Source organism: Psittacula echo (genome assembly GCF_963264785.1).
Source record: "Psittacula echo genome assembly, chromosome: 4".
Lineage (NCBI taxonomy): Eukaryota > Metazoa > Chordata > Aves > Psittaciformes > Psittacidae > Psittacula > Psittacula echo.
This window is the reverse complement of record NC_137738.1, coordinates 89,186,833-89,208,773: the sequence shown is the minus strand read 5'-3', so window position 1 is coordinate 89,208,773 and position 21,941 is coordinate 89,186,833. Positions and strand designations below refer to the sequence as shown.

Here is a 21,941-nt window from a genome sequence, read left to right as displayed (position 1 = left end):
AGTTGAACTTGCAGCAGGAATTTTAACCATTGGCATTTGGAAAAACCCACCAGGACCTCATTTGGACATTGCATCCATTACCTCCCCAGTTCCAGAACCTCCCTAAGTTCCTTCAGCTGCCAAAAGTCCTTTTTAATTGCTGCTCTTTCCCTGGTGAAGAATGGGATTTAAGCATATTTATCTCAGTTTGACTCTCACCTTTTTTTCATTCCTGTTATTGAATCTAAGCCCAATACTTAATCCAGCTGCCACAGCTGTTGCTTTTCTGCTGTTTGCCCAGCTTTCTGCTTATGCTTATGTTTCCAAAATAAGCTTCTCTGGGATGGTCTGTGAAATGAATGGGACATCAAGGCAGTGCTAACTGCATTCCCATTCACTGACCAGCTCACTCTCTTATTGGATGGCTTGAATTTGTGATAAAGCACTAGTGTTATATGTTCTGAGCTTCACTCTTTACAGGGTAAGTTCCCTTTGTCATCTTATGTTTTACAGTACTAAAATATTTCTTTTGCTGCAATAAGATATTATGTAGAGTCTACAAATAAGCTTCTGATCCTGCCAAATTATATTCACTTTAAGAAAGTGAGAAAACAGTGTATCTCTTTCTCCACTTGTTCTGATATTCATTTTCAAGTGTTGCATATCATTTGCCTCCTATTAGCACCGTACATACATTTTTCTGGTGTTGTTGCATGTACATATGATTAAGTCAAATATGTACAGCAGTAGTTGATAGTAAAGTAGTAGGGTATATGCAAGTCCCATGTGTGATTCAGACATTCTGAAAATACAGACTCACAATTTGAATAGTACAAGGACTAGTAGTTGTTTCCTTGTCTAATCTGCTTAGGATAGCAAATAAATACTGTAATAACTTTATGGTTGAAACAGACTGCTGTATATCTGCATCCTATATTTCACAGTGGTTATAAGCACTTCTCATAGAATGGAAATAATAAATAGAAATGTTCTTTCTAACTGCACTAAAGTCTTATTTCATCTGCTACATTTAGGTCAATATAAGATTATGAGATTTGAAAGCAAATATTATAGAGCCAAAATCAAAATCTGAAAGGTCTTTCTAAAATCCTTGCCTACATAAAAAAATCTCTTCTGGTTTAATCAGAAGTATGATTTTAAACTGATATGAACTGTACAGAGGCCTTTGTCAAGATTCTCAGTTCAATTTACAACAGGATGATATCTTCTTTAGCTTCAATGCTTAAGATTTTTTTTTTTTTAAATGACACAGAAATAAGCTAGATTTTTAAATTCTGTAAGACTGTCCAAATGGCTGAGGTGTAATGATCTAATTTTAAGACTGATTTATTGGATATACTGGTGCATCTTATAAATCCTGTTTGTTGAGACACTATTGATCATGTCTGCCTGTAGCAAAATTCTTGAAAAAGATGAGAAAAATCATTGTTCAGCTTTAATAATAGGTTATTCTTGAAAGGATTGAAAAATTTGTAGAGGAAAAATGGTGGCTTCAAATAGCATGGGTTCATAAAGAAGGGATTGTAGTACTTCAGACAGACTGCAGAAGCACAGTCTCATGGCTCCTTGTTCTTTTTTATTCATGGACATTTAAAACCAAAGTTTAGTCAATTCCTCTCTCTGCAGAGCCCAAAACATTTGACAAAACAATGAAAATAAAAGTAAAAAGTAGTGAGAACATCAAAATACCTAGGTATGAATTATTTAAAATATAAGACCCTTGATATAAGATGCCCTAACCATTTCTTTTTTAATTTAAAGAAATAGCCAAAGCTTGTTCTAGCCATTTGCAACAACAGCAAAGAATGAATGGTAAAGGCCATACAGACTGAAGTGTGACTTTTTCACCCATTTTTACGTAATTTATGTCAGAAGAACCAATGCAAAAATTAGGGGGTTTATCTTTCTACAAGCAGAAAGATTGGTGTATGATGTTAGCCTGTATATTGGTCTTGAAGATATAAAGAGTCACAGTTATAATTGTGCCTTTTAGTCAAGATCATGGTCTTGTACTTGGTCCTGTGTAAAGACAAAGCAAGGGAAAAAGAGAATTGTCTTTAAGGATGTTGTTTAGACTTCTTGTCCAAAGTCCACATGCTGCTGGTTATATAGAAGAGAAACTTCTAGAAATTATGTTCTATAGAAGTGAACCCCAGTGGTTTTACCAGCTTACATCCTGGAATTGCTACCATATTTTAATTTTTTCTATAGAATAACTGAACTGGTTCACATGAAGGCCATGGGAACTCCATTTAAAAAATTCCAGTTTAATTTATCTCCTCCAAGGTTGCATTAGTCACATTTGAAGTTTGGATCTGCTGAGCTACTCAGGATTAGGTAATGCTTACTGGTTTTAAAGAGCTAAAATTCAGCTTAATGGAACCCCATTGCACTTAAGTCTGGGTTGCTTAACTCTTGATTTTAAGAAATTTTCAAGTCTCTACAGAAACCTTTGTGAAACAAAAGTTTACCAGTACGGACCAAATTTGAGGAAAGCACACATATCACTAAAGGGGGAAAGCCAAAGTCTGTATGAATTTTGGATTCAAATAGTGGAAGAATTCAATGTTATGGAAATCTGGAGTTTCAGAATGCAACATCTGAATTTGAGTGCACGCTTTTTTGAATTTGAATGCTTTCTTGAAATGAAGCTCTAAAGTATGGCTAAAATTCAAACCGCAAGCTCAAGAAAACTGACTTTTTGAATTCATGTAACATTCGTCTCTTCAGTAAAACAATATAAATTAATTCTTCCTTTGTCTTTTCTGTGACAGTGTAGTAGTTCAAGTCCTATCTAATGATTTTACTTAGCATTAAAATGTAGCTTATTTTGTGGTGATCACAATAATCTTTGCAATGTAGAAAAAAGCATCCATTTTCTTTGATGACTCCAATGTCATTCTACTATTAGAAATTTCACTGATGGCTGTATCAATGACTTCTCTGTCTAGTGCTGTAGCTTGGTGTTTAGGAGCATTTCGGTGGGTTTCCATTTCTCAACAAGAAGCCAGCATTACTTCCCTGTCTACACATTTCCTTAGACATTTTTTTCGCTTCATGGAGAGGTGGAGAGGTCTCCCCATGGTGTGACCTCATGACACATTGGAGCGAGATTAGAGCAATAGCTCTGATGGGAAACAAAACGGCTCACTGTAATTTTAGTCATTACCTAAGCATACACCGTGGGGATATTCCATTTACTATCAACCCTACCCATTCCTGGTGGTGTGGGGATGTTAAGCTGCTGCTGGAAATCTCCACTAAACTGCAGGTACTAGAAATATCCAGAAAGTGTTTGAGTCAGCAGGTGAGGAGTAGCAAAGAAAAACATTTTTTGTGAATGGAAGAAGTATGTTTGTCCCCAGTGTGGAATGAAGCTGAAGTTTAGCAATGGCTAGAGGTCACCAGGGCTGGCACCTGTGGAAACGATGACTAAGTCAATGAATATTTTTTAATGGGTAGTTATGTATTTCCTGCCAGTAACACTGCTCCATATCTCTTCCAATATTATTCTAGGTGTCCCACCCCTGGATGTGATGGCTCTGGGCATATTACTGGAAATTATGCTTCACATCGAAGGTATGTAAAGAGAAGGTTTTGTTCTTTAAATAAAAAAACTGAAGGGCTGGAAAGGACCTCAACAGACCTCTCTCCCCTCTCTCAATACTTAAGTGGGATTGAGTGTTGTACATAGACATGGGTTGCTCTAACCAATGAATAACATTTCTCATCTTAGCATGGCTCACTACTCAATTAGGTAGGAAGGTTTTTGCTAATGTCTAGTAAAATCTTTGCAGAAAATTAATCCAGTTTTTCTACCATCTCTGGTAGCCCAGGGAAACAATTCAACATTCATAAATTTCTGCTTGGATTTTTTCCCCCACAAATAGTATTTCCTGGTTATTCCTGTCAGTCTCTTCCAGACTCCCTGTATATTTCTTGAAATGCAAAACTAGACCTAGTTCTTTACCTCCTCTCCCAGCCGAAGCCTTAGTGGCTTTAATCAGAGGGAAAAAGTAACTCTCTCATCTAATATGTACCAGTCTTGTTCTTGCATTTCATAAAAAACTTGGCTTATTTTTAAATCACAACACACTGTACCTTACTATATCAAGCCAGAAGAATGGAAAGAAATTTGTGGATGAAAGCTGTTACTTTAACTGCCTAAATTATAACCTTGATTCTTACCAAGGGCCAAAGAAAGCTTCACACTTACTAATTAGGGTATTTTTCATACCCCAAAATCAATTGTGGTGGTAGTATTATAGAGGTAATATAGCAAATGGTGTAACTAGCATTCATTTGTGGCTATATGAGAACTATAAATCTGTAGAGAAGAGTTCCACCATATTTTGTAGATAGCTATCTACTGCTTATATCAACAAATAATAAAATTGTGTTCAACAATGATAAATTGTGTTCAATAATTTATGCTCCATCCCTGGCAGTGCTCAAGACCAGGTTGGACAAAGCCTTGGCTGACATGGTTTAGTGTGAGGTGTCCCTGCCCATGGCAAGGCGATTGTAACTAGATGATCTTAAGGTCCTTTCCAACCCTACTCTATTCTATGATTCTATGTAACTCACCTCTCTTTTGTTAGTAAAGGGTCTTTACTCCCATGCGTACTTACACTGTTGAGTCTGGATATTTGCTTGCTTCACCAAGTCCCTGTACTTTTACAATTGGCTATAACTAATCAATACACAAATTCCCAGTTTAAATGTATTCCCAGTAAAAGCAACAAACAGTTTAAAGTCAAAACATAAACAACATAGAGACTGGGAATGTGCCATACTTTTACATGCGATAAAAATGAAAGATCACAGTAACAATTTCTGTAATGCACAGTTAAACATAAAAAATACAAATAACAGCATAAAGGAGATGATGTAAACATTTTAAAAGCACTTACAGATGCAGGAGATTATATCACACTTCCAAAGGGATTTAAGGTCAAATTCAGAACTACATTTAACTATGTGGATTTATCAGCTCTCAACTCTACCAGCACTATACTTGGTGAAGCTATGCCCTGACTTGGATATTTCAGGAGCCTGTTTATGTATCTGTTCATGTATTTAACCAGAAACAGGCAGGACAGTGAAGATGCAGAAGGCAAAGTGTCAAAGGAAACCTAAAAGGTGGCAAGGTTCACAGGGGAGAATCACTGCATGTCAGCTTGTTTTTTAAACCCTTTCCCTAGGCACTGTTTCCTAACCACTGCAGGACTAGACCATGAGCTTGCCTACTTTCATCTGCAAATCTTACATTTTTGTATTTTTGCATGATGAGTGGTGGACCAAGTTTTCATTAGATTTTACAGCATACTCAGTACACATAAAGATATAAAAAGAAATTCTGCAAAACTAAGTGATGTGGAATTTGCCCAGTCCATTGAGATTTAGCGCATTCAAACTTTTGAAATGCCACCATGTCTATATTGACCACATGTTTCTGTTCCAAAAGGCCACCTTGGCAGCCTGCATTCACAGGGGCACTGACACTGAAGGAGTGATGTCTTCTTTACATAAACCACCAATGTTCCCAGGAGACCTGTCATATTTGCACAGAGCCAGACCTATAGTGTTTAGGTCATGATATCTGTCAAGGCCATTTCTGAGGCTGGCAAAATGCATGCAAACCAGTAGCCTAAATCTGGAGCTGTTAAGCGTGGAAGACCTCACACCGTGTTCACAGTTAAGCTTCCTAATTCCCACACTGACAATTAGCATCCGAGTTAGCATTTTTTCTTGTATTCTATACCATCACTTACAACCCTTTCGGTTTCAGAAGGAAGGGAATGACAAACTTCTCTCCTAAATGGTTGCCAAGATGCCTGGGTATCTTCTGTATTTAAAATGGCTGCTCAACAGCAAGCACACATGAAGGCACATTTAACTCTGACCAAACTCTGTAGTTCCACACACCCGTTCAGTGTGTGCAGAAATTTACATCAGCAAATACTGGTGTTGAGTTTCCCGTGTTGTATTTTATCTTCATATATAAGAAATTAAACTGATACAAAAACAAAGTAATATGTTTACTTTGTAATAGCTTTTCGTTATTACAGAATAAAAAAAATTAAAGCAAGGGCTCATCCTTGACATATGTTTTCCTAGTGAATCTGCTGTCAGAGGAAAAATGAGTTAATCATAATCTCAAAAGCTGTCTGTTGAAAAATGTCTGTTTAGAGGACCTGAATGGTCTTAAAATTTTCTAATAAATCATAGTGCCCGAATAGAAAGACCTATTGCAAAAAAGGTGATGCACCAAAATGCCAATAAGTAGGTGATAATTAAATTGACTTAATATGTAGAAAGCATTAAATCAAGGCAGAAATTCTTCATTCAGATTTTGTTATGAAAATGTCATCATCTACAAGCATACCCATCTGTACACCTACTAAAAAAAGTATTGTTTTCTGAAGCATTTCTATTAACTCTTTAGCTATCAGAGGCAAAACCTGATTATTCTCACACTGTGGGTATGCCTAAGCTCACAGATAAACCAGGGATATCTGTAATTCCTGTCCTCTCCCCTTCACTTCCTGCACTCCAGGTTGTATGGGAAGCAGTGAACCAACCTGTTCCCAAACTGCCCCCTTAACCTAGAGCCCACTTCATTTTATTTTAAATCCCTCAGACTCTGTTTATCCTACCTCTGTCTTCTTACAGATTATGATACTACTATCTTCAAATAAAACTATATTTAAGTGGCATAGGCTTTCTGAGGTTTATTTTGGACACAAGGAACTATGGTACTTTGGTCTGCACTATGCAAGTTCTAATAGACAGCATTTTGCTTTAAAAAGGAAAATGGTCAGCTGCTTCTAAGTGATATGGGATGAGAGCACAGGTCCAAGCATCAGTGTACAGATGCTACACTATTAAATTGTTACTGTGTCCCCTGGCATGGTACTAGTCCTGGGCCACTGAAACTTTCCTAGGCAATTCTCAGATATGATTTGGAGCTCAGCATGAGAGAAGAAGAATTTAGCTGGACAGACGTACTGTTCCGACTCAGAAGCTTGCTGGTCCTGAGTCAGAACAGGAGTCTTAGGTCCCTCCCATTTACCACTGTAAATGTAGCCATGCCATCTCACTAGGATTCGTTAGGTAATACACTATGTCCAATATCGTGTGCTGGCATTCCTCACTGGCCTTTACAAGACAAAATAATGGAAAATTTTGCTACCACCATTTCTGTCTCTCTTCCTGAAGACAGGACCTACTATATACACTGAAGTACCCTTTGTTATGTTGAAACAAAAACTTAATCTTCTATTTTGTTTCTTTCTCTATGGACATTTTTCTTTGATGACACTACTTTGTCTCTCATCTGAATACTTTTGAAGGTGGTGTTATATTGATGAATTTCTTTTTTAATGTTGGTGTTTAAGATGGAAGTCATATTTACGCAGAGGACAAAGCATGATTTTTTTGGTAGACATATTTGTGTCTTTGGATAGCAGCTACTTAAAAAAAATTTAAGTATCTATTAAAGTCATTGTCAAGTTTACTAAATAGTTTCTACAATGAATTCTTCATACACAAAGGGAAAGCTGAGCTTATAAAATCTTGGAATAGATATATATTTTCTGTCTTGTGTAGTTAAACCCAACATTCTCTGTGTCTATTTAAATGTAACATTGCTTAGGCTAGCATACAAATTTGTCTTGAAATCAAATTTGATTTGAAATCAAATCTTTCTGTCTGGGTGAGTTGTGAGCACTTAAACTCTTTTCACAGGAAGGCACTGTACAGCTCTAAGCACTGCTATGTTTTTAATCAATCATCCTACAGGATTCTTACAAGATGTTTGGGAAGGTTTGATAGCATTTCTGGTGTCCTTCCTGTAGAAATCTTTAGTCCTACCAACAGATCCAAGAACTCCTGTTTTCTGAGCCTATTCTTCTGTCCCTCTCAGAGATACAGAGGACATACTGTCTGTCAGCCCTGAAGCACTGGCTTCTATTCCTTCTAAAGCTGTCGATGCTGCTGCTGAGTCAGCTGGAAGGATTATTAGGAAGAACTGCTTTCCCTGGCTCCTCAGGGATGCCTGTGCGTGCGGTCTGCACAGTGCCTGCAGTCCTGTCTGACATCACAAACCGAGATACTCGGATTCCCTCTTGTGGTTGCATTCTGCAGCTCTCCTTATTTAAACTACTTGAGCTCTGATTTTGGAAACTGGGCAGAATTACCTATTCTGCCTGGTTTTCAGATAGAAAACATGTCTCTTGTAAACTGTACCCAAGAATAAGAAATTGCGTTTTAACTTGTTTTCTTTCACTCAGTCTTTCAGGTTGTCCTCGAGCAAAGAAAAGTGGAATCAGGATAGCACAAAGCAAGGAAGACAAAGAAGACCAAGAGCCAATTAGGTGAGCGCAAATATTGTCAAAGGGCCTTCATATGTTTTATAATGTCATATATATTTTCAGCTTTTTATAAGAGCATAAATGTTACTGCGTGATAGTTATCCAAGAGCAGATGGCCCTCTGATTTCTGTGAGTGAACTGCAAATCAAGGATCTGTGCTGATTTAGTCAGCAAAGGATACAATATTCAGCCAAGGGCACAATCTTCTATAATTTTGAAAGTTTAAATATGTTTTTCACATGAAATGAAAAAATTACGTAGATCTTTTTCTCCTAAAATAAATCCCCTTAAACATGTTTGCATAGTATAGACAAACCATACATGCTAAATAAAGTAGTTATTGAGTGTTCATATGAGATTGCTGCTACAAATCTGACTGTCTATGCAGTTTACATGTGGAACAAATGCCTACCTATAGGTTTTTTGGTTTCTTCTTGCAAGGTGCTCTGGTATCAGCGACCACTGAACTCAGTGGATTTAGTGACTGCTTACGACATTCAACACTGGATCCTTAGTGGAGAGTTGCAGCAATATTTCAATGTAGGACAAACAGCGAAGTAACCAGCCCAGTTTTGATATGTGTTCTATAATGGCATACTGAAAAAAAACATTATTTCATTTAAACATTTCACTTTGAAGATTCTGACTTCTAGCCTTCTAATCCTGGTCATTTGTTTTTAGAAGCATACAGGGGAAATATATGAGGGAATTCCCAAGTAAGAAAAAACATTCGACGAACACAGAACTGCTTTCATTGATCTCTCTAGGCTGTAACACATAGTTTGTTATAATCCCTCCTATTCAGAGGGTGATTAAAGGTGCTCAGAATTTCTGACGAGGCGTTATGATCACTTCATACCTAACTGTTAAAACATTTTCATGACTTCAGACAAGTCTTCTTTAGATTCCATGCACATAAATAAAATGTACCAAGGATTATTCTAAGTTGGATTTTATGCTTATAGAGTTTTTATGGGCAATTTCCTTGCTGAGTGGAGCTCAGTAGCCAACATTTCAATTCCAGTGTGATATTTACTGTAATGAACGCCTGCAATTCAAACATATATCTCAGTCCTTTTTTTTTCAATTCACAAAATCAACAAAGCTGTGACTTTGTCTACCAGGTAGCCTCCTCCTAGGGTTCAAAGAATATATTTTTGTCATATTAGTACAGTTCTGCTTATAATTTTACCCTCTACAGGATATCTTGACTATTTTTAAGACCACAGTGCATGATTTTTCTTTTCTTTTCATGTCGGATTTATTTTGACTTTGTTGTAGAGGCTACCAGGTATATGATGGCAAGACAATAAAGTTTATCTCATCTATCTGCTATCCAGATGTCCAGTTCCTGGTTGTGATGGTCAGGGTCATATAACTGGAAAATATGCATCCCATCGCAGTGCGTCAGGGTGTCCTCTAGCTGCCAAAAGGCAAAAGGATGGGTACCTAAATGGCTCACAGTTCTCTTGGAAGTCAGTGAAGACGGAAGGAATGTCATGTCCAACCCCAGGATGTGATGGCTCAGGACATGTCAGTGGTAGTTTTCTTACTCATCGTAGGTGAGTAACTATGGCTTATATTTTTCTCTTATGTGTATTATTTTAATTAGATCAGCAAGATTTGAAATACAGCTTTCTGTCATGGCATTTCTCTGTTCCTTTTGGATTTCATTATTACTTTGAAAAATAACTTTTCCTCATATATTTGTAGATAACTGGAAATGAAGACACATGATTTTTGAGATGCAAGTCCTAGCATATAGAAACCTGAATCTGAATCTATAATGCACAGGAAATTTTAGGGAAAAAAGTGTGAATGGCAATAACTGTAAATTTCTACTGCTTTATTGATTGACTTTGGATGAATTATCTTAGGATAGACTTTGTAATACGCATCTGAATAGCCCTGATTTTCAGATATGTCAAACACATTGTTAATTCTCACAGAGCATGGAACTGAAGAATTTAAGGAACCAGTTCCATAAAAACAGAGTACTTTTAATAAGCTGGTAATGAAAATATTTGCTCAAAACAATACATGTAGAAAACAGCAGATTAATTAAAAACAATGGAATACACATATTTGACAAAAGAAATATAACACCCAATTTTCTATTAACTTAGCAAAAATAAGAGAACTTCAGTGACAACATTTTTCATAGCTTTGAAGAAATTAAGGAAGAGAACATGGCCATTCTATTAGGGATAAATCTTGCTGCCATTTTAGATATTAGGTTAGAAGGAAGCAAGGGTGTTCTTGGAGCTTTGAGAGGGAATCTCAGTCTGAACATGACTACAATGCCAGCGCAAATCTCTTATTATATAATCGCTAATATAAAACTCAGTTACTTCATATATGTCAAACCGATGTGCCTAATTTGTCACCTTTCTCCAGGCAGACCTAAGTTGAAATTCTGTACCCTTTAGTTAACTAAACCAACCTGATCTTGTTTTGTACTTAGTTCTAGCTGTAGAGGTAAAAAATGTACTTCTTATTCCTTGTCTTGCCTGTAACTATTCCTTTGATTCTTTCTTTGACAATCCTTTATTGCTTAACTCAAAAGCCTTACCCTTACTGCAACCTCTCTGGATTTTGTGCACATAGTTCCTATTTATTGTTTAGGCTCAGAGCTGGTTTTCTAATCAGTGTTTTTATGGTGCCTACCATGAAGGGATTCTGGTCCATGTCCTTAGTGGTCCACTGTATTACACAGCCTGCAGCTCCCATATGTTTTAGAGACAGATGTGAAAACCCTGACCATTTGTGCAGATGTCCACACATGGATTTAAATTTGTGACTTTCAGTAAAGTATCAGTATTTTAGTTCATATTTCAGCTTAGCTTTCTTCATAATGTAGCATTTATTTAACTCATAGAGATCTGTCATTAAAGTTTTGAAATTATTTTATCTTTAGTTTAAAGGTACAATATAATTACTGAGAGATTGCTTTTAAGGAATATTTACATAATATTTACATTTTCAAGGAGAAAATTAGGAGGGAAACCTACATATGACATTTAGCCACACAGCAGCCATCTGCTTTCTTGAGTACAATTAGCATAAGTAGAAACTTAAACATGTAAGAGATTTAAGTTATAAAACCAGATTTGGGGCAAAAAGGTCCATTGTTAGAGGAGAGCACCGTAAGATGAAAGGTTGCTTAAAAGACTGACTGAAGTAGAACTGATCTTTCTCAACTGATTGTATGTAACAAAGCACTGTTATTCTAAGTGGTAAGATGTTTAACAATTTTCTGAAGCTTCCATAAGCTATGGAAATATTAATAACAAGCCACATCATCTTAAAAGTATGATTAATTCTTGTGGAATTATTAAGATGCTGTTAAAAGGGCTTAGTTCATTTTCACAGAAAGAAAACTGCTTTGAGCCATTTTAGATGCCTTAGGATAATTTACATGGCCTCCAGCTGTTGCTCGGAAAGGTAGGTCCAGTGTCATATTTATCAGTCTTGGTGATACGTCTTCTCAAATGGCGTTTTATACCTGTGTATGGACAACTGAATCAAAGTCTGCCCCTAGCACTGATGTTCAGAACATTTCATCTACTTTAAGAATCTGCTTGTAGTTGAACAAGATGCATTTACTCCTCGTCCAGTCAACAGAGTCAACAGATCCCAGAGAGTTGTTCACTTCACTCAGTGAATTAGACACGTCTTAAATCAGAATTGTACCTTAAATGCCACTGAGTGTCAGTGGTGAGTAGGGTTCCTCTGCCTACAAATAGGTACTTTATGCAAATTGAAGTGTTCATAGGGCATGCAAGATGGCCATGCTGGGCAAAACAACTGAAGGTTTGTGAGATACTCCCAATTCTTTGATTATGACAACTGAGAGCTGAGTATGCTTCCCAGGGGATCTGGAAGGGTGCTAGCCTTCTGAAATGAATGAGCTCCAGAGCTCCATGGCAGCTTTGACGTGTAATTCCCATGCAGACATTTAATCCTAGGTGTCTTAATCTGGAGTTCAACCCACCTAAATTACAGACTATATATTTCCTTACCTAAGGATGAAATATCCCCTCACTTTTCGTGTATCTATCTATTTTAATAGGCTGTGGCCTCATCTTCTATCTCTTAAGAAAATTTTGCTGTACAGCTATGGCTGTAAATCTCAGATGCCACCTTCTGCAGAGAAGCAATGCTATGACAGTTATACAGTGAGACCAGACTTATGTACAGTCTTTTGCAGGTATCTGCGTTCAGCATGCATGGGGAGAAAGCAGGGCTATGACCATTAACCGAGTCACTAAAAGCTCCTAGGGGAGTAGGAGTTAAAAGTCTTCGGTTTTGCTTCTCTCCTAATGGGTGATTTTTCATCCTCAATACAAATATTTTTGTATCAGCAGACTTCTATAAACATATGCAGTAATTACATGTGTAGCTGTCCTTAATGTGTTGGAATTTTTATATTCTACAGCTGTCTACAAATGGCATATTTTATATTTTATATGCCATTTGTAGACAGCTGTTAGTATGCTATTATCCAACCAGCTGTAATACTTTGGAAACTGGAATGGCAGACTGGCTTGTGAAAATTATGCCAACTGTTGAATTAATTGAATACATATGTATATATATTGAGTTTTCTGAGGCAAAGCTTTCTTAGAGCTGCTGTTGCACCTTGTACACATGGTGTCATTTCACTGATATCAATGGACCCTGGAGATGATCCACAAGGGCTGGTAAATCAGTACTTCATAAAAAACCTGCTTCAACTGGTATCACATAGTCTAGGATTTAAATATGTGCATATTTGTACATATATGCTTCTGAAGTCTTAAGCAAAAGTAGGTGATGGAAAAAGTCATAAATTTCAGTAAATTTTGAATCCTACCCTATGAACAAAGGAACCAATAAAGGTTTCTGGATTTTTAATGTTTGTCATGCCTGACTGCAAACTTTCCTATTAATAGTTCTATTTTGTCAAGGAGTTTGCATAGGAAAGAATGGCAACAGATGGTTATCAGGAGGGACTTGAAGCACAGGATTAGGAGTGCTATGCTTCAAAAAGGAGCCTGTGCTAGCAGGAGAGGCCAGTGTGAAATTAAGTGGCCTATCAGCAATATGAAAGTGAATTGGAAGTCATGTAAGCATGGAGTCGGTAGATAGGTAAATGAAACAGGTTATAATGAAATGTAAATTGGTTATTATACTGTAGTTTTCCAGTTTGGTTCTTAAACAGAGCCTTACATCCTCATATTTGATTTGAGACAATTTTTCTGGATGGCATCATTTCTAATACCGTGGTCAGTGGGAATTTCTCAGAATACACTTGGATTTAGCAACCCTGCTTCTTAGTACAGAATGGGAAACGTGCATGTGTTGACATCAGTGGAAATTACATGCAGAAGTTCCTTTTCAGATCTAAAACACTGTCTTGCTCCCATCTCCTGCCCACTTTTATTTAAATCAGTTTAAATTACAACTACAGTAATGTAGTTTTTAAATTCCTTTAGTATGGAAAATTATTGTGGTTTAACCCCAGTAGGGAGCTCAGTGCCACACAGCTGCTCCCTCACTCACTTCCACCAGGATGGAGGAGAAAATCTGAAGGGCTAAACTGAAAAAACTCATGGGTTGAGGGAAAGACAGCTTAATAGTTAAAGCAAAAGCCATACTTGCAAGCAAAGCAAAACAAGGAATCTGTTCACCACTTCCCATTGACAGGCAGGTGTTCAGCCATCTCCAGGAAAGCAGGGCTCTCTCACATGTAACTGTTACTTGGGAAGACACTGCATCTCTGAATGTTCCCTCCTTTCTTCATTTTCCCCCAGCTTTTATTGCTGAGCATAATGCCATATGGTCTGGGATATCCCTTGGCTCAGTTCGAGTCAGCTGTCCTGGCTATGTCCCCTCGCAACTTCTTGTGCACCTGCAGCCTACTCACTGGTGAGGTGGGGTGAGGAGCAGAAAAGACCTTTACTCTGTGTAAGCACTGTTCAGTAACTAAAATATCCCTGTATGATCAACACTGTTTTCAATACAAACAGAAAACATACCACCATACCAGCTTCTATGAAGAAAATTATCTCAGCCAAAAATAGTACAAAACCATATGCTAGTAGAGCTATAATATACAAGAGATGAACAAATTGTAAGTATTTTCCCCATTTACATGCGAGTGCTAAATAGAGATAAAAATGTGGAGAAAGAGAATTTTTCTATAGTGTGCCTGTATCCTCACTGAGGACAACGGGACTCCAAGATCTTTAAACAAGCTCATAGAATATGACTTGTATTTGCGCAGCAGGGGCATGCCACTGTGTCTGCAAAATGTCTAGATGTGCTGGAAGTAATGGACATAATCCAGTCCATTTTCCCTTCCAAAGGAATGTATGCAGAAATTGTGAGGTGGTTATGAGAAATGTTTGTATATGGCAGTTATGGGCTATCCACTTTATGCATAGGAAGGCTTAGTTAATGGTAAAGTTCTCAGAAAGCCTGCAGGAAGATAACAGCAGTGCACTCAGTTCAGCCATCTACTTACATGTATGTCCTGAGGTGAAGGAGCACTGCCAGTGTTGTTTTCTCCAAAAATTGTAGGTTGGTCACAGCTCTGAGCTGCACAGATGCATTGCTAAGACTGGGAACAGGCAGATTAGGAAAAGATTAAAAGACAAAAAGATACAAACTCAAGGCAGGAGCTGCCCTCTGCAGCTTCTTGCTAGAAGCGGGCAGGTTCCAGTACTCGCACAGATCCTCAGAAAACCTCTTATCTCCCAAAGTCTCAAAGCATTCAGGAGATGACAGATGTGAGGGAAGAAGAATGGAGATGTAGATTTTTAATGTGCAGATCCGTCTTCTCATGAAATATGCTTTGCTAGAAATAGATACTGTCTAAAATACCTGTGTCATCAAACTCAGTTCCTGAAGGGAAGTTTTTACAAGTGCTGCCTATGGTCAAACTGGTGTTCCAGGCTGCAGCTCGGACCTTTGTCCATAGAACAGCATCTTACACTAGGGTTATCTGAGGTGGGTGTTCACAGGCAGAGTGACAAAGGGGCAGTAGCTCTATAATCCAGCTGCTTTGCATCTGCAAGCATGTGCTAGTGGCTGCAAATTTGCTCCCAAATTATTGTAGAGCTTTCAATCTTTGTTTGCCTGAAGTCATATCCTCTCTTAGCATCAGCATTTCTCAGCTTCAGCATTTTAAAAAATAAAATTACTTAGCAATGGTTCAGTGAATGAGTCTTTAAGACATTAGCTCTATGGTTATGAAGGGCATGAGAAAGCCTCAGATTATTCTGATTTTCATGTTTTGTATATAGGCTCGCAAACTCTGTTATTTGAGCAAAATCAGTCCTGCACTCTTGGACCTGAAATAACCTTTGTGTTGACAGAGCACTGTATGAGGCCTATAGATAAGACAGCAGGACTTACATTAAACTAATTTGTCTGAGATACTAAACGCCAGCTACTACTTTCAGTTCATAGAGAAATAAAAGTGCCCAGAATTTAGATGGAGGCAGTCAGTTCCTAGCAGGTGTCAGCTTTTCAGCAAGATAGGAAGCTTACATGAAATAAAACAGAATTAAAAAAAAATAAATAAAAATCTGGTATTTGCAAACAAATGCCAGGAGAAGAACTTAGAAGCTTTATTAAACAACTGAAAATATACTGTAAAGTTATACTTGTACCCATTAACCCTTGTGTTTTACATGTTTTCCTGAGCTGCCTTTTCTCAAGACTGAACAAAGAAAGTTCTCTCAGCCTTTTGTCATATGGCGGGCATCCCAGTCCTTTGATCATCTTTGTAGCCCTTTCTGGACCCCCTCCAGTCTGTCCAATTCTTCTTTGTATAGTGGGGAGTAAAACTGAACACAGTATTCCAGGTGTGGTCTGACAAGTGCCTAGTAGAGTGGATAGTGACTTCTGGTGATGCCCTGGTTAATGTAACCCAGCATCCTGTTGTCTTGCTTTGCCACAGCAGCACACTGTTCATTCATACAGAGCTTGTTGTCCTCCAGGACTCCCAGGGAGCTTTCCACAGAGCTACTTCCCAGACAGGTAGATCTCAGCCTATGCTGCACTCCTGAATTATGTTTTTGCAGGTGCAAGACTTGTCTTTGTTGTGCAAGACTTGTTTTTGTTGTGCAACACTTGTCTTCGTTGAACTTCCTAAGTTTCTTGTTGGCCCACTCTTCCTTCCAAGTTATCCTGCAAGGTGAATCTCCCTTCCAAAGTGTCTGCTTCTCCACACGGTTTGGTATCATTACCAAACTTCATCAGAGAACACTTTATCCCATCTTCCAGATCGTTTATGAAGATGCTAAACAGCACTGGGCCCAATATTGATCCCTGGCGGATCCCACTAGTGACAGGTCACCACCTCACCCACTGCACAGACCACTAGTCAAGGTCATAATGGATCAGTTTCTCTAAGAGAAGGCTGTGGGAAAACATATTGAAAGCCTTGGAGAAATCCAAGTAGACAATGTCCACTGCTTGCCCCACATGAACCGAGTAGGTTACTTTGTTATAGAAGATGATCAGGTGTCTTGAACATGATTTGCTCCTTGTGAATCCATGCTGACATTTCCCAATCACATGCTTTATTTGCCTTGAGATAGCCCCCAGGAGGATTACCTTCATAATCTTCCCAGACTGATGTGCCTGTAATTTCCTGGATTTTCAGCCTTTCAGGTCCTGTCAGCCCTTCTGGACAGGAGTGACACTTGGCTTCTTCCAGTCTCCTGGGACATCCCCTACTCTCCACGGCTTCTCAAAGATTATGGGGAGCAGCCCTGCAATGACATCAGCCAGCTCTTTTAACACCTCTGGGTGGTTATTGTTGGGGACCATCAGTTTGTAGGGGTCACACTGCTGTAACGGTTCACATATCAACTCTTTCTTCACTGATGGTGGGCCTGTGTCTGCATCAACCTGGCAATGCCCTTGTAGTTTTCAACAGGTATTTGTCTGCTTTTCATCTCCGGTACGCTTCTCTTTTGGTTTTTAGCAGATTCAGAAGTTTGCAGTTAAGGCAAATTGCAAGCATCCTTTAAAACACAAAGAATCTAAATTGCCAGATGAATTCTCAGGATGCTCTGAACTTCCAAAATACCACGTTTATGAGGAATTTGTGTCCAGCAATTATACATGTAGGGAGTCAAAGATTAAAAAACACTTTTGAAAGGTGTTCCTATGCTATACTGAAGATAAAATTGAAAATGGAAAAAATTTTGCAGAGATTAAATTTTTCTTGTCCTTCTATTTATTTATTTATGAAACATAAATACTGCCAAACTTCATATTTTTAAGAAACTTTTAATATGCAACTTATTAAATTATTTGATTGCATTTATTTCCGGCCAGGTCTACTGTCGAGTCTAGTCTTGTCCTTTGTTTTATTTGTTGCTACAGTAAGCTGACAGAGAGACATATTTCAGTCAAAATTAATTCACTCCTAATTCTCATTGTTTCACATTTTCCCTGGTAGGTTTTTTAAAGTTGTAGAGAGTGTTTGTTTGGTTTTAATCTTCCTGTCCCCATCCTGTCATTGATTCATTTTGCTGTTTCCCACCTCTTATTCTTTTCTTACAAGCTCCATGTTGCAATTCAGCAGGAGAAAGTCATACAATGTTAAGAGTATAGAAGAACTAACCAAACTCACTGCATTTAACAGTAATTACAGCTGACAATGACAAAGTGTCATCATGACGGCGTTATTGAAAGATGACAGACATGCAAGTGTGCTGACATTTCCAAGAAGGCAAGGAGAGAATGTAATAATAATATATAGAGAGAAGAAAAGTGTTAAACTAAGATCTGTGAAGTGGATCCTGCAGTACAAAGGAGTTTTTTACTTTAGGAATTTTGTGTTGACCCATAAGTTCATGGGAAAAGAGCCTTTATGAATGGCTTTTCAACACCTTCCTCTTTCCATTCTCCACCTCTCCTACTGCATTTGTGCTGTCCCTTTTCCCTTCCTGTTCCCATGACTCCTGTTTAGTCTTGCCTCTTACTTCTCCTCTTCTCAGTCCTCAGCATTTGAGGTAGCTGGCCCTCAAGTAGGTTCTCCTGACTGCTGGCAGAACAGGACAGGTGATCTCACTGGCAATGCTTACAGCAAGCAGCCTTCTGCTCCTGGCCCTGAAGCCCTGAATGGGGCTGATGGCAGAGAAGGTGCTCCTAGTTTTCATATGCACAAAGCATATGGAGGGTCTGGCAGCTAAACAGTAACTCACATCTGAGCATGTCCAAGTCTGTCAGAGGCTAACAAACCCTAACTCTAACAAACCCACATTTGTTTGCATGAAGATAGCAGAATGAATCTCTAAACTCAGAGCAATATCCCATGAAATATCAAGTCTTGCTCCAATTCACGAACAATTAGAGATATTCAGTGAACTGTTTGGGATTTTGTTTTTCTACTATGTATGAAGTATGAAGAAAACAAGATATATGGACAAAACAATTATAAACAAATATATTCAAAGAAATGGAAATTTTTTTCTTGTAACGTTTGGAAAAAAATAGCCTGGCCAGACACCTGCCATGGAAGATTTCAGTCAGTTCAGTTAAAATTTGGTAAAGGGCAGAATTGACAAGATGCAGAGCCTGGTTGTTGAAAGAGTTGGACCCTTTGACTGTGGGTAGCTCTGTCAGCTTTTTTCATTACAAGCTGGAAGAAAGATGGAATAGCATTTTAATCAGATGTACAGTCTATTAAACTGGAAGGATCCTAACAGAGAGCTAATCTAAAAAGACTTAAGAGATTTACCTTGGGAAAGTCAAGGAGAAAATAATATGAAATTCATATTAGGAAAAGCAGACTGCACCATATAAACAAGAAAAATAGTTTTGCCAGGCAGACCTGACAGATGACAGCAGATAGGAACTTGCACAGGTGCTTGCAATGTGACATCTTGATTTCAGGCACTTAGCAGAAGCTGTCTGGTTATAAGCCTGTTTGTCCTCATTACAGACTTAGCCTGTAAAAATGCAGAGATGACTGGATGGCTTTTTAGATTTCAGGTGGGATGAATTTTCTTCTTGAAGTACCTTTTCCTATCTGCTGTCTATACAAGTGCCTAGGCAAACTGTGCTTCATTTTAAGTACTAAAGTGGACTGGACTTGGTCACTAAATAGATCACTTGAAACTCTGAGCTGCCTAAGAGCACTAACCAGAGGTATACAGCTAGGAATACACCTTACTAATTTATACTCAGGTCCAGGAGCCCCAACTCAGAGCGGCCAGAGCCACCGAGGGAGCCTCAGGTCCTCGGCAGGACTTGCCCAGGAGCCGGCAGCTCAGCTGACGCGAGCAGGGACTCACAGGGGGCGGAGCCACGAGGAGCGGCACCAGCCCTGACTGGTTAAAAACCTGCCCCTGGGAGCGCGACGAACAGGGCGGGCAAACAGGACGGGTCGAGGCAGTTCACGCAGGCAGGCGAGCGGGATGGTGAGTACTCGCCGTATACCCAGGGCCCGGTCTGGGAGCTCTGCTCTGGCTGCCCCGGCAGTAGCCAGCGTAGGCACCCAGACAGAGCCGATGAGAGGGGAGGCTGCAGTGCAATGCTCAGAGTGTAGAGAGTGCCTGCACTGGTCTGGTGAGGGAACGGTGCCAAATGGGCAGGGCTGCACTGGGTGCTCCCTGGTGGAGGTCCTCCTGCAGCAGGGGCTGAGCTGCGGGATGCTGTTAATAGGCTGCAAGATACCAGGGAAGCTGAGAGGAAGCAGGACTGCCTCCTCCAGGCCCAAACTGTGCAGCGGCCTCAGGCGTCCCCTGAGGCTCATGGAGGAGTGGAGGAGGCTGTCAACCCAGGAAGCTGGGAAATAGTAACAACAAAAAACAACAAAAAAAAAGAGGAAGAGGACAATTAAAAACAAGGGGCTTCCTCCTAAAGCTGTTGTTCCCACCCAGAATCACTTTGCTGTCCTGCAGGGGGCTAAGAAGGAAGGGCAGTTGCACCAGAAACAACCGGCAGTTGCACCGGTAAAGAAGATGGTGCTGCCAGGAAAAAGAGAGGGGTCCTAGTGGTAGGGGACCCTACTTTGAAAGGGACAGAGGCACTCATCTGTTGGCCTGACCCAGTCTCGAGGGAGGTGTGTTGCCTACCTGGGGCACGGATCAGGGATGTTGCAGAGAGGCTGCCTGCTCTAGTGAGACCCACGGACTATTACCCACTTCTGGTGATCCATGTGGGTGCTAGTGATGTTGATAGCAGTAGGCTGGAGAACATAAAGAAGGACTACAGAGACCTAGGAGAGGTGGTTAGGGGCTCTGGAGCTCAGATTGTCTTTTCATCAATTCTCCAGGATACAGGGGGAGACCTTAAAAAAGCTAGGAGGATTGGCCAAGTTAATAAATGGTTAAAAGGATGGTGCCATAGTCAGGGGTTTGGGTGTTTTGTATACGGGACCCAAGTTAGTAGGCCAGGTCTACCGGGGGCTGGTGGAGCTGGTCTGACAAAGAAGAGGAAGAGTGGTTTTGGTAGCAGGCTTGCCAGGCTGGTCAAGGTTTCTTTAAATTAGATGTGTTGGGGGAGGGGGGCATCATTCCATCCCAACACACCCAGTCAGTTTCCAGCACCTATAATAAATGCTTGGAGCGATGCAGAGATATTCCAGCCGCTCCAGCCAATGAGCCGGCTTCATTTGGAGCTCGGCTCAGATGCCTCTATACAAACGCCCATAGCATGGGAAACAAACAAGAGGAATTAGAGATGTGTGCACGACTATGGGAGTATGATATAGTAGGCATCACAGAAACATGGTGGGATGGCTCTTATGACTGGAGTGTTGGAATGGAAGGTTACAGGCTCCTTAGAAAAGACAGGCCTGGCAGGCGGGGAGGGGGAGTTGCTATTTATGTTAGGGATAGGCTGGAGAGTATGGAACTGTGTCTGGGGACAGGTGAGCAGTCAACAGAGAGTTTGTGGGTCAAGGTTAAAGGGAGAGCAGCGATGGGGGACATTATTGTGGGGATCTGTTACAGACCGCCTCATCAAGAGGAATCTGTGGATGAAGTGCTCTATAGGCAGACAGGAACAGCTTCACGCTCACAGGCCCTTGTTCTCATGGGAGACTTCAACCACCCTGACATCTGTTGGAGTGAAGGTACGGCCTGGCACAAGCAATCCAGGAGGTTCCTCGATTGTGTGGAAGACAACTTCCTTCTTCAAGTAATAGAGGAATAGACAAGGAGAGGTGCCATGCTTGACCTCGTGCTCACCAACAGGGAAGGGCTGGTTGGAAATGTGACGCTCCAGGGCAGCCTTGGTTGCAGTGACCACGAGCTGGTCGAAGTTGAGATCCTCAGGACAGTAAGAAGAGCGTGCAGCAAGCTCACTGCCCTGGACTTCAAGAGAGCAGACTTTGGCCTCTTCAGGAACCTGCTTAGTAAGGTTCCATGGGACACAGCCCTAGAGGGCAGGGGGGCCCAAGACTGTTGGTTGATATTCAAGGACCACCTGCTCCAAGCTCAGGAATGTTGCATCCCAACTAGAAGGAAGTGCAGCAGGAGAGCTAGGAGACCTCCTTGGATGGATAAGGAGCTGTTCAGGAAAATTCAAAGGAAAAAAGAGGCTTATAGAAGGTGG

General features: G+C 39.9%; 1 protein-coding gene across 3 annotated transcripts in view; it reads left to right on the top strand.

Moving 5' to 3' along the window:
* The window catches only part of MYT1L (myelin transcription factor 1 like), a gene marked incomplete at both ends in the record, with an annotated part of 140,725 nt that overhangs the window by 93,670 nt on the left and 25,114 nt on the right, over positions 1–21,941 (top strand). For all 3 annotated transcript variants that reach the window (XM_080616432.1, XM_080616431.1, XM_080616433.1), the window contains 3 exons: positions 3,517–3,579; positions 8,295–8,378; positions 9,716–9,937. In XM_080616432.1, coding sequence (XP_080472558.1) covers positions 3,517–3,579; positions 8,295–8,378; positions 9,716–9,937 — 369 coding nt within the window. The remainder of the gene's footprint in view (positions 1–3,516; positions 3,580–8,294; positions 8,379–9,715; positions 9,938–21,941) is intronic.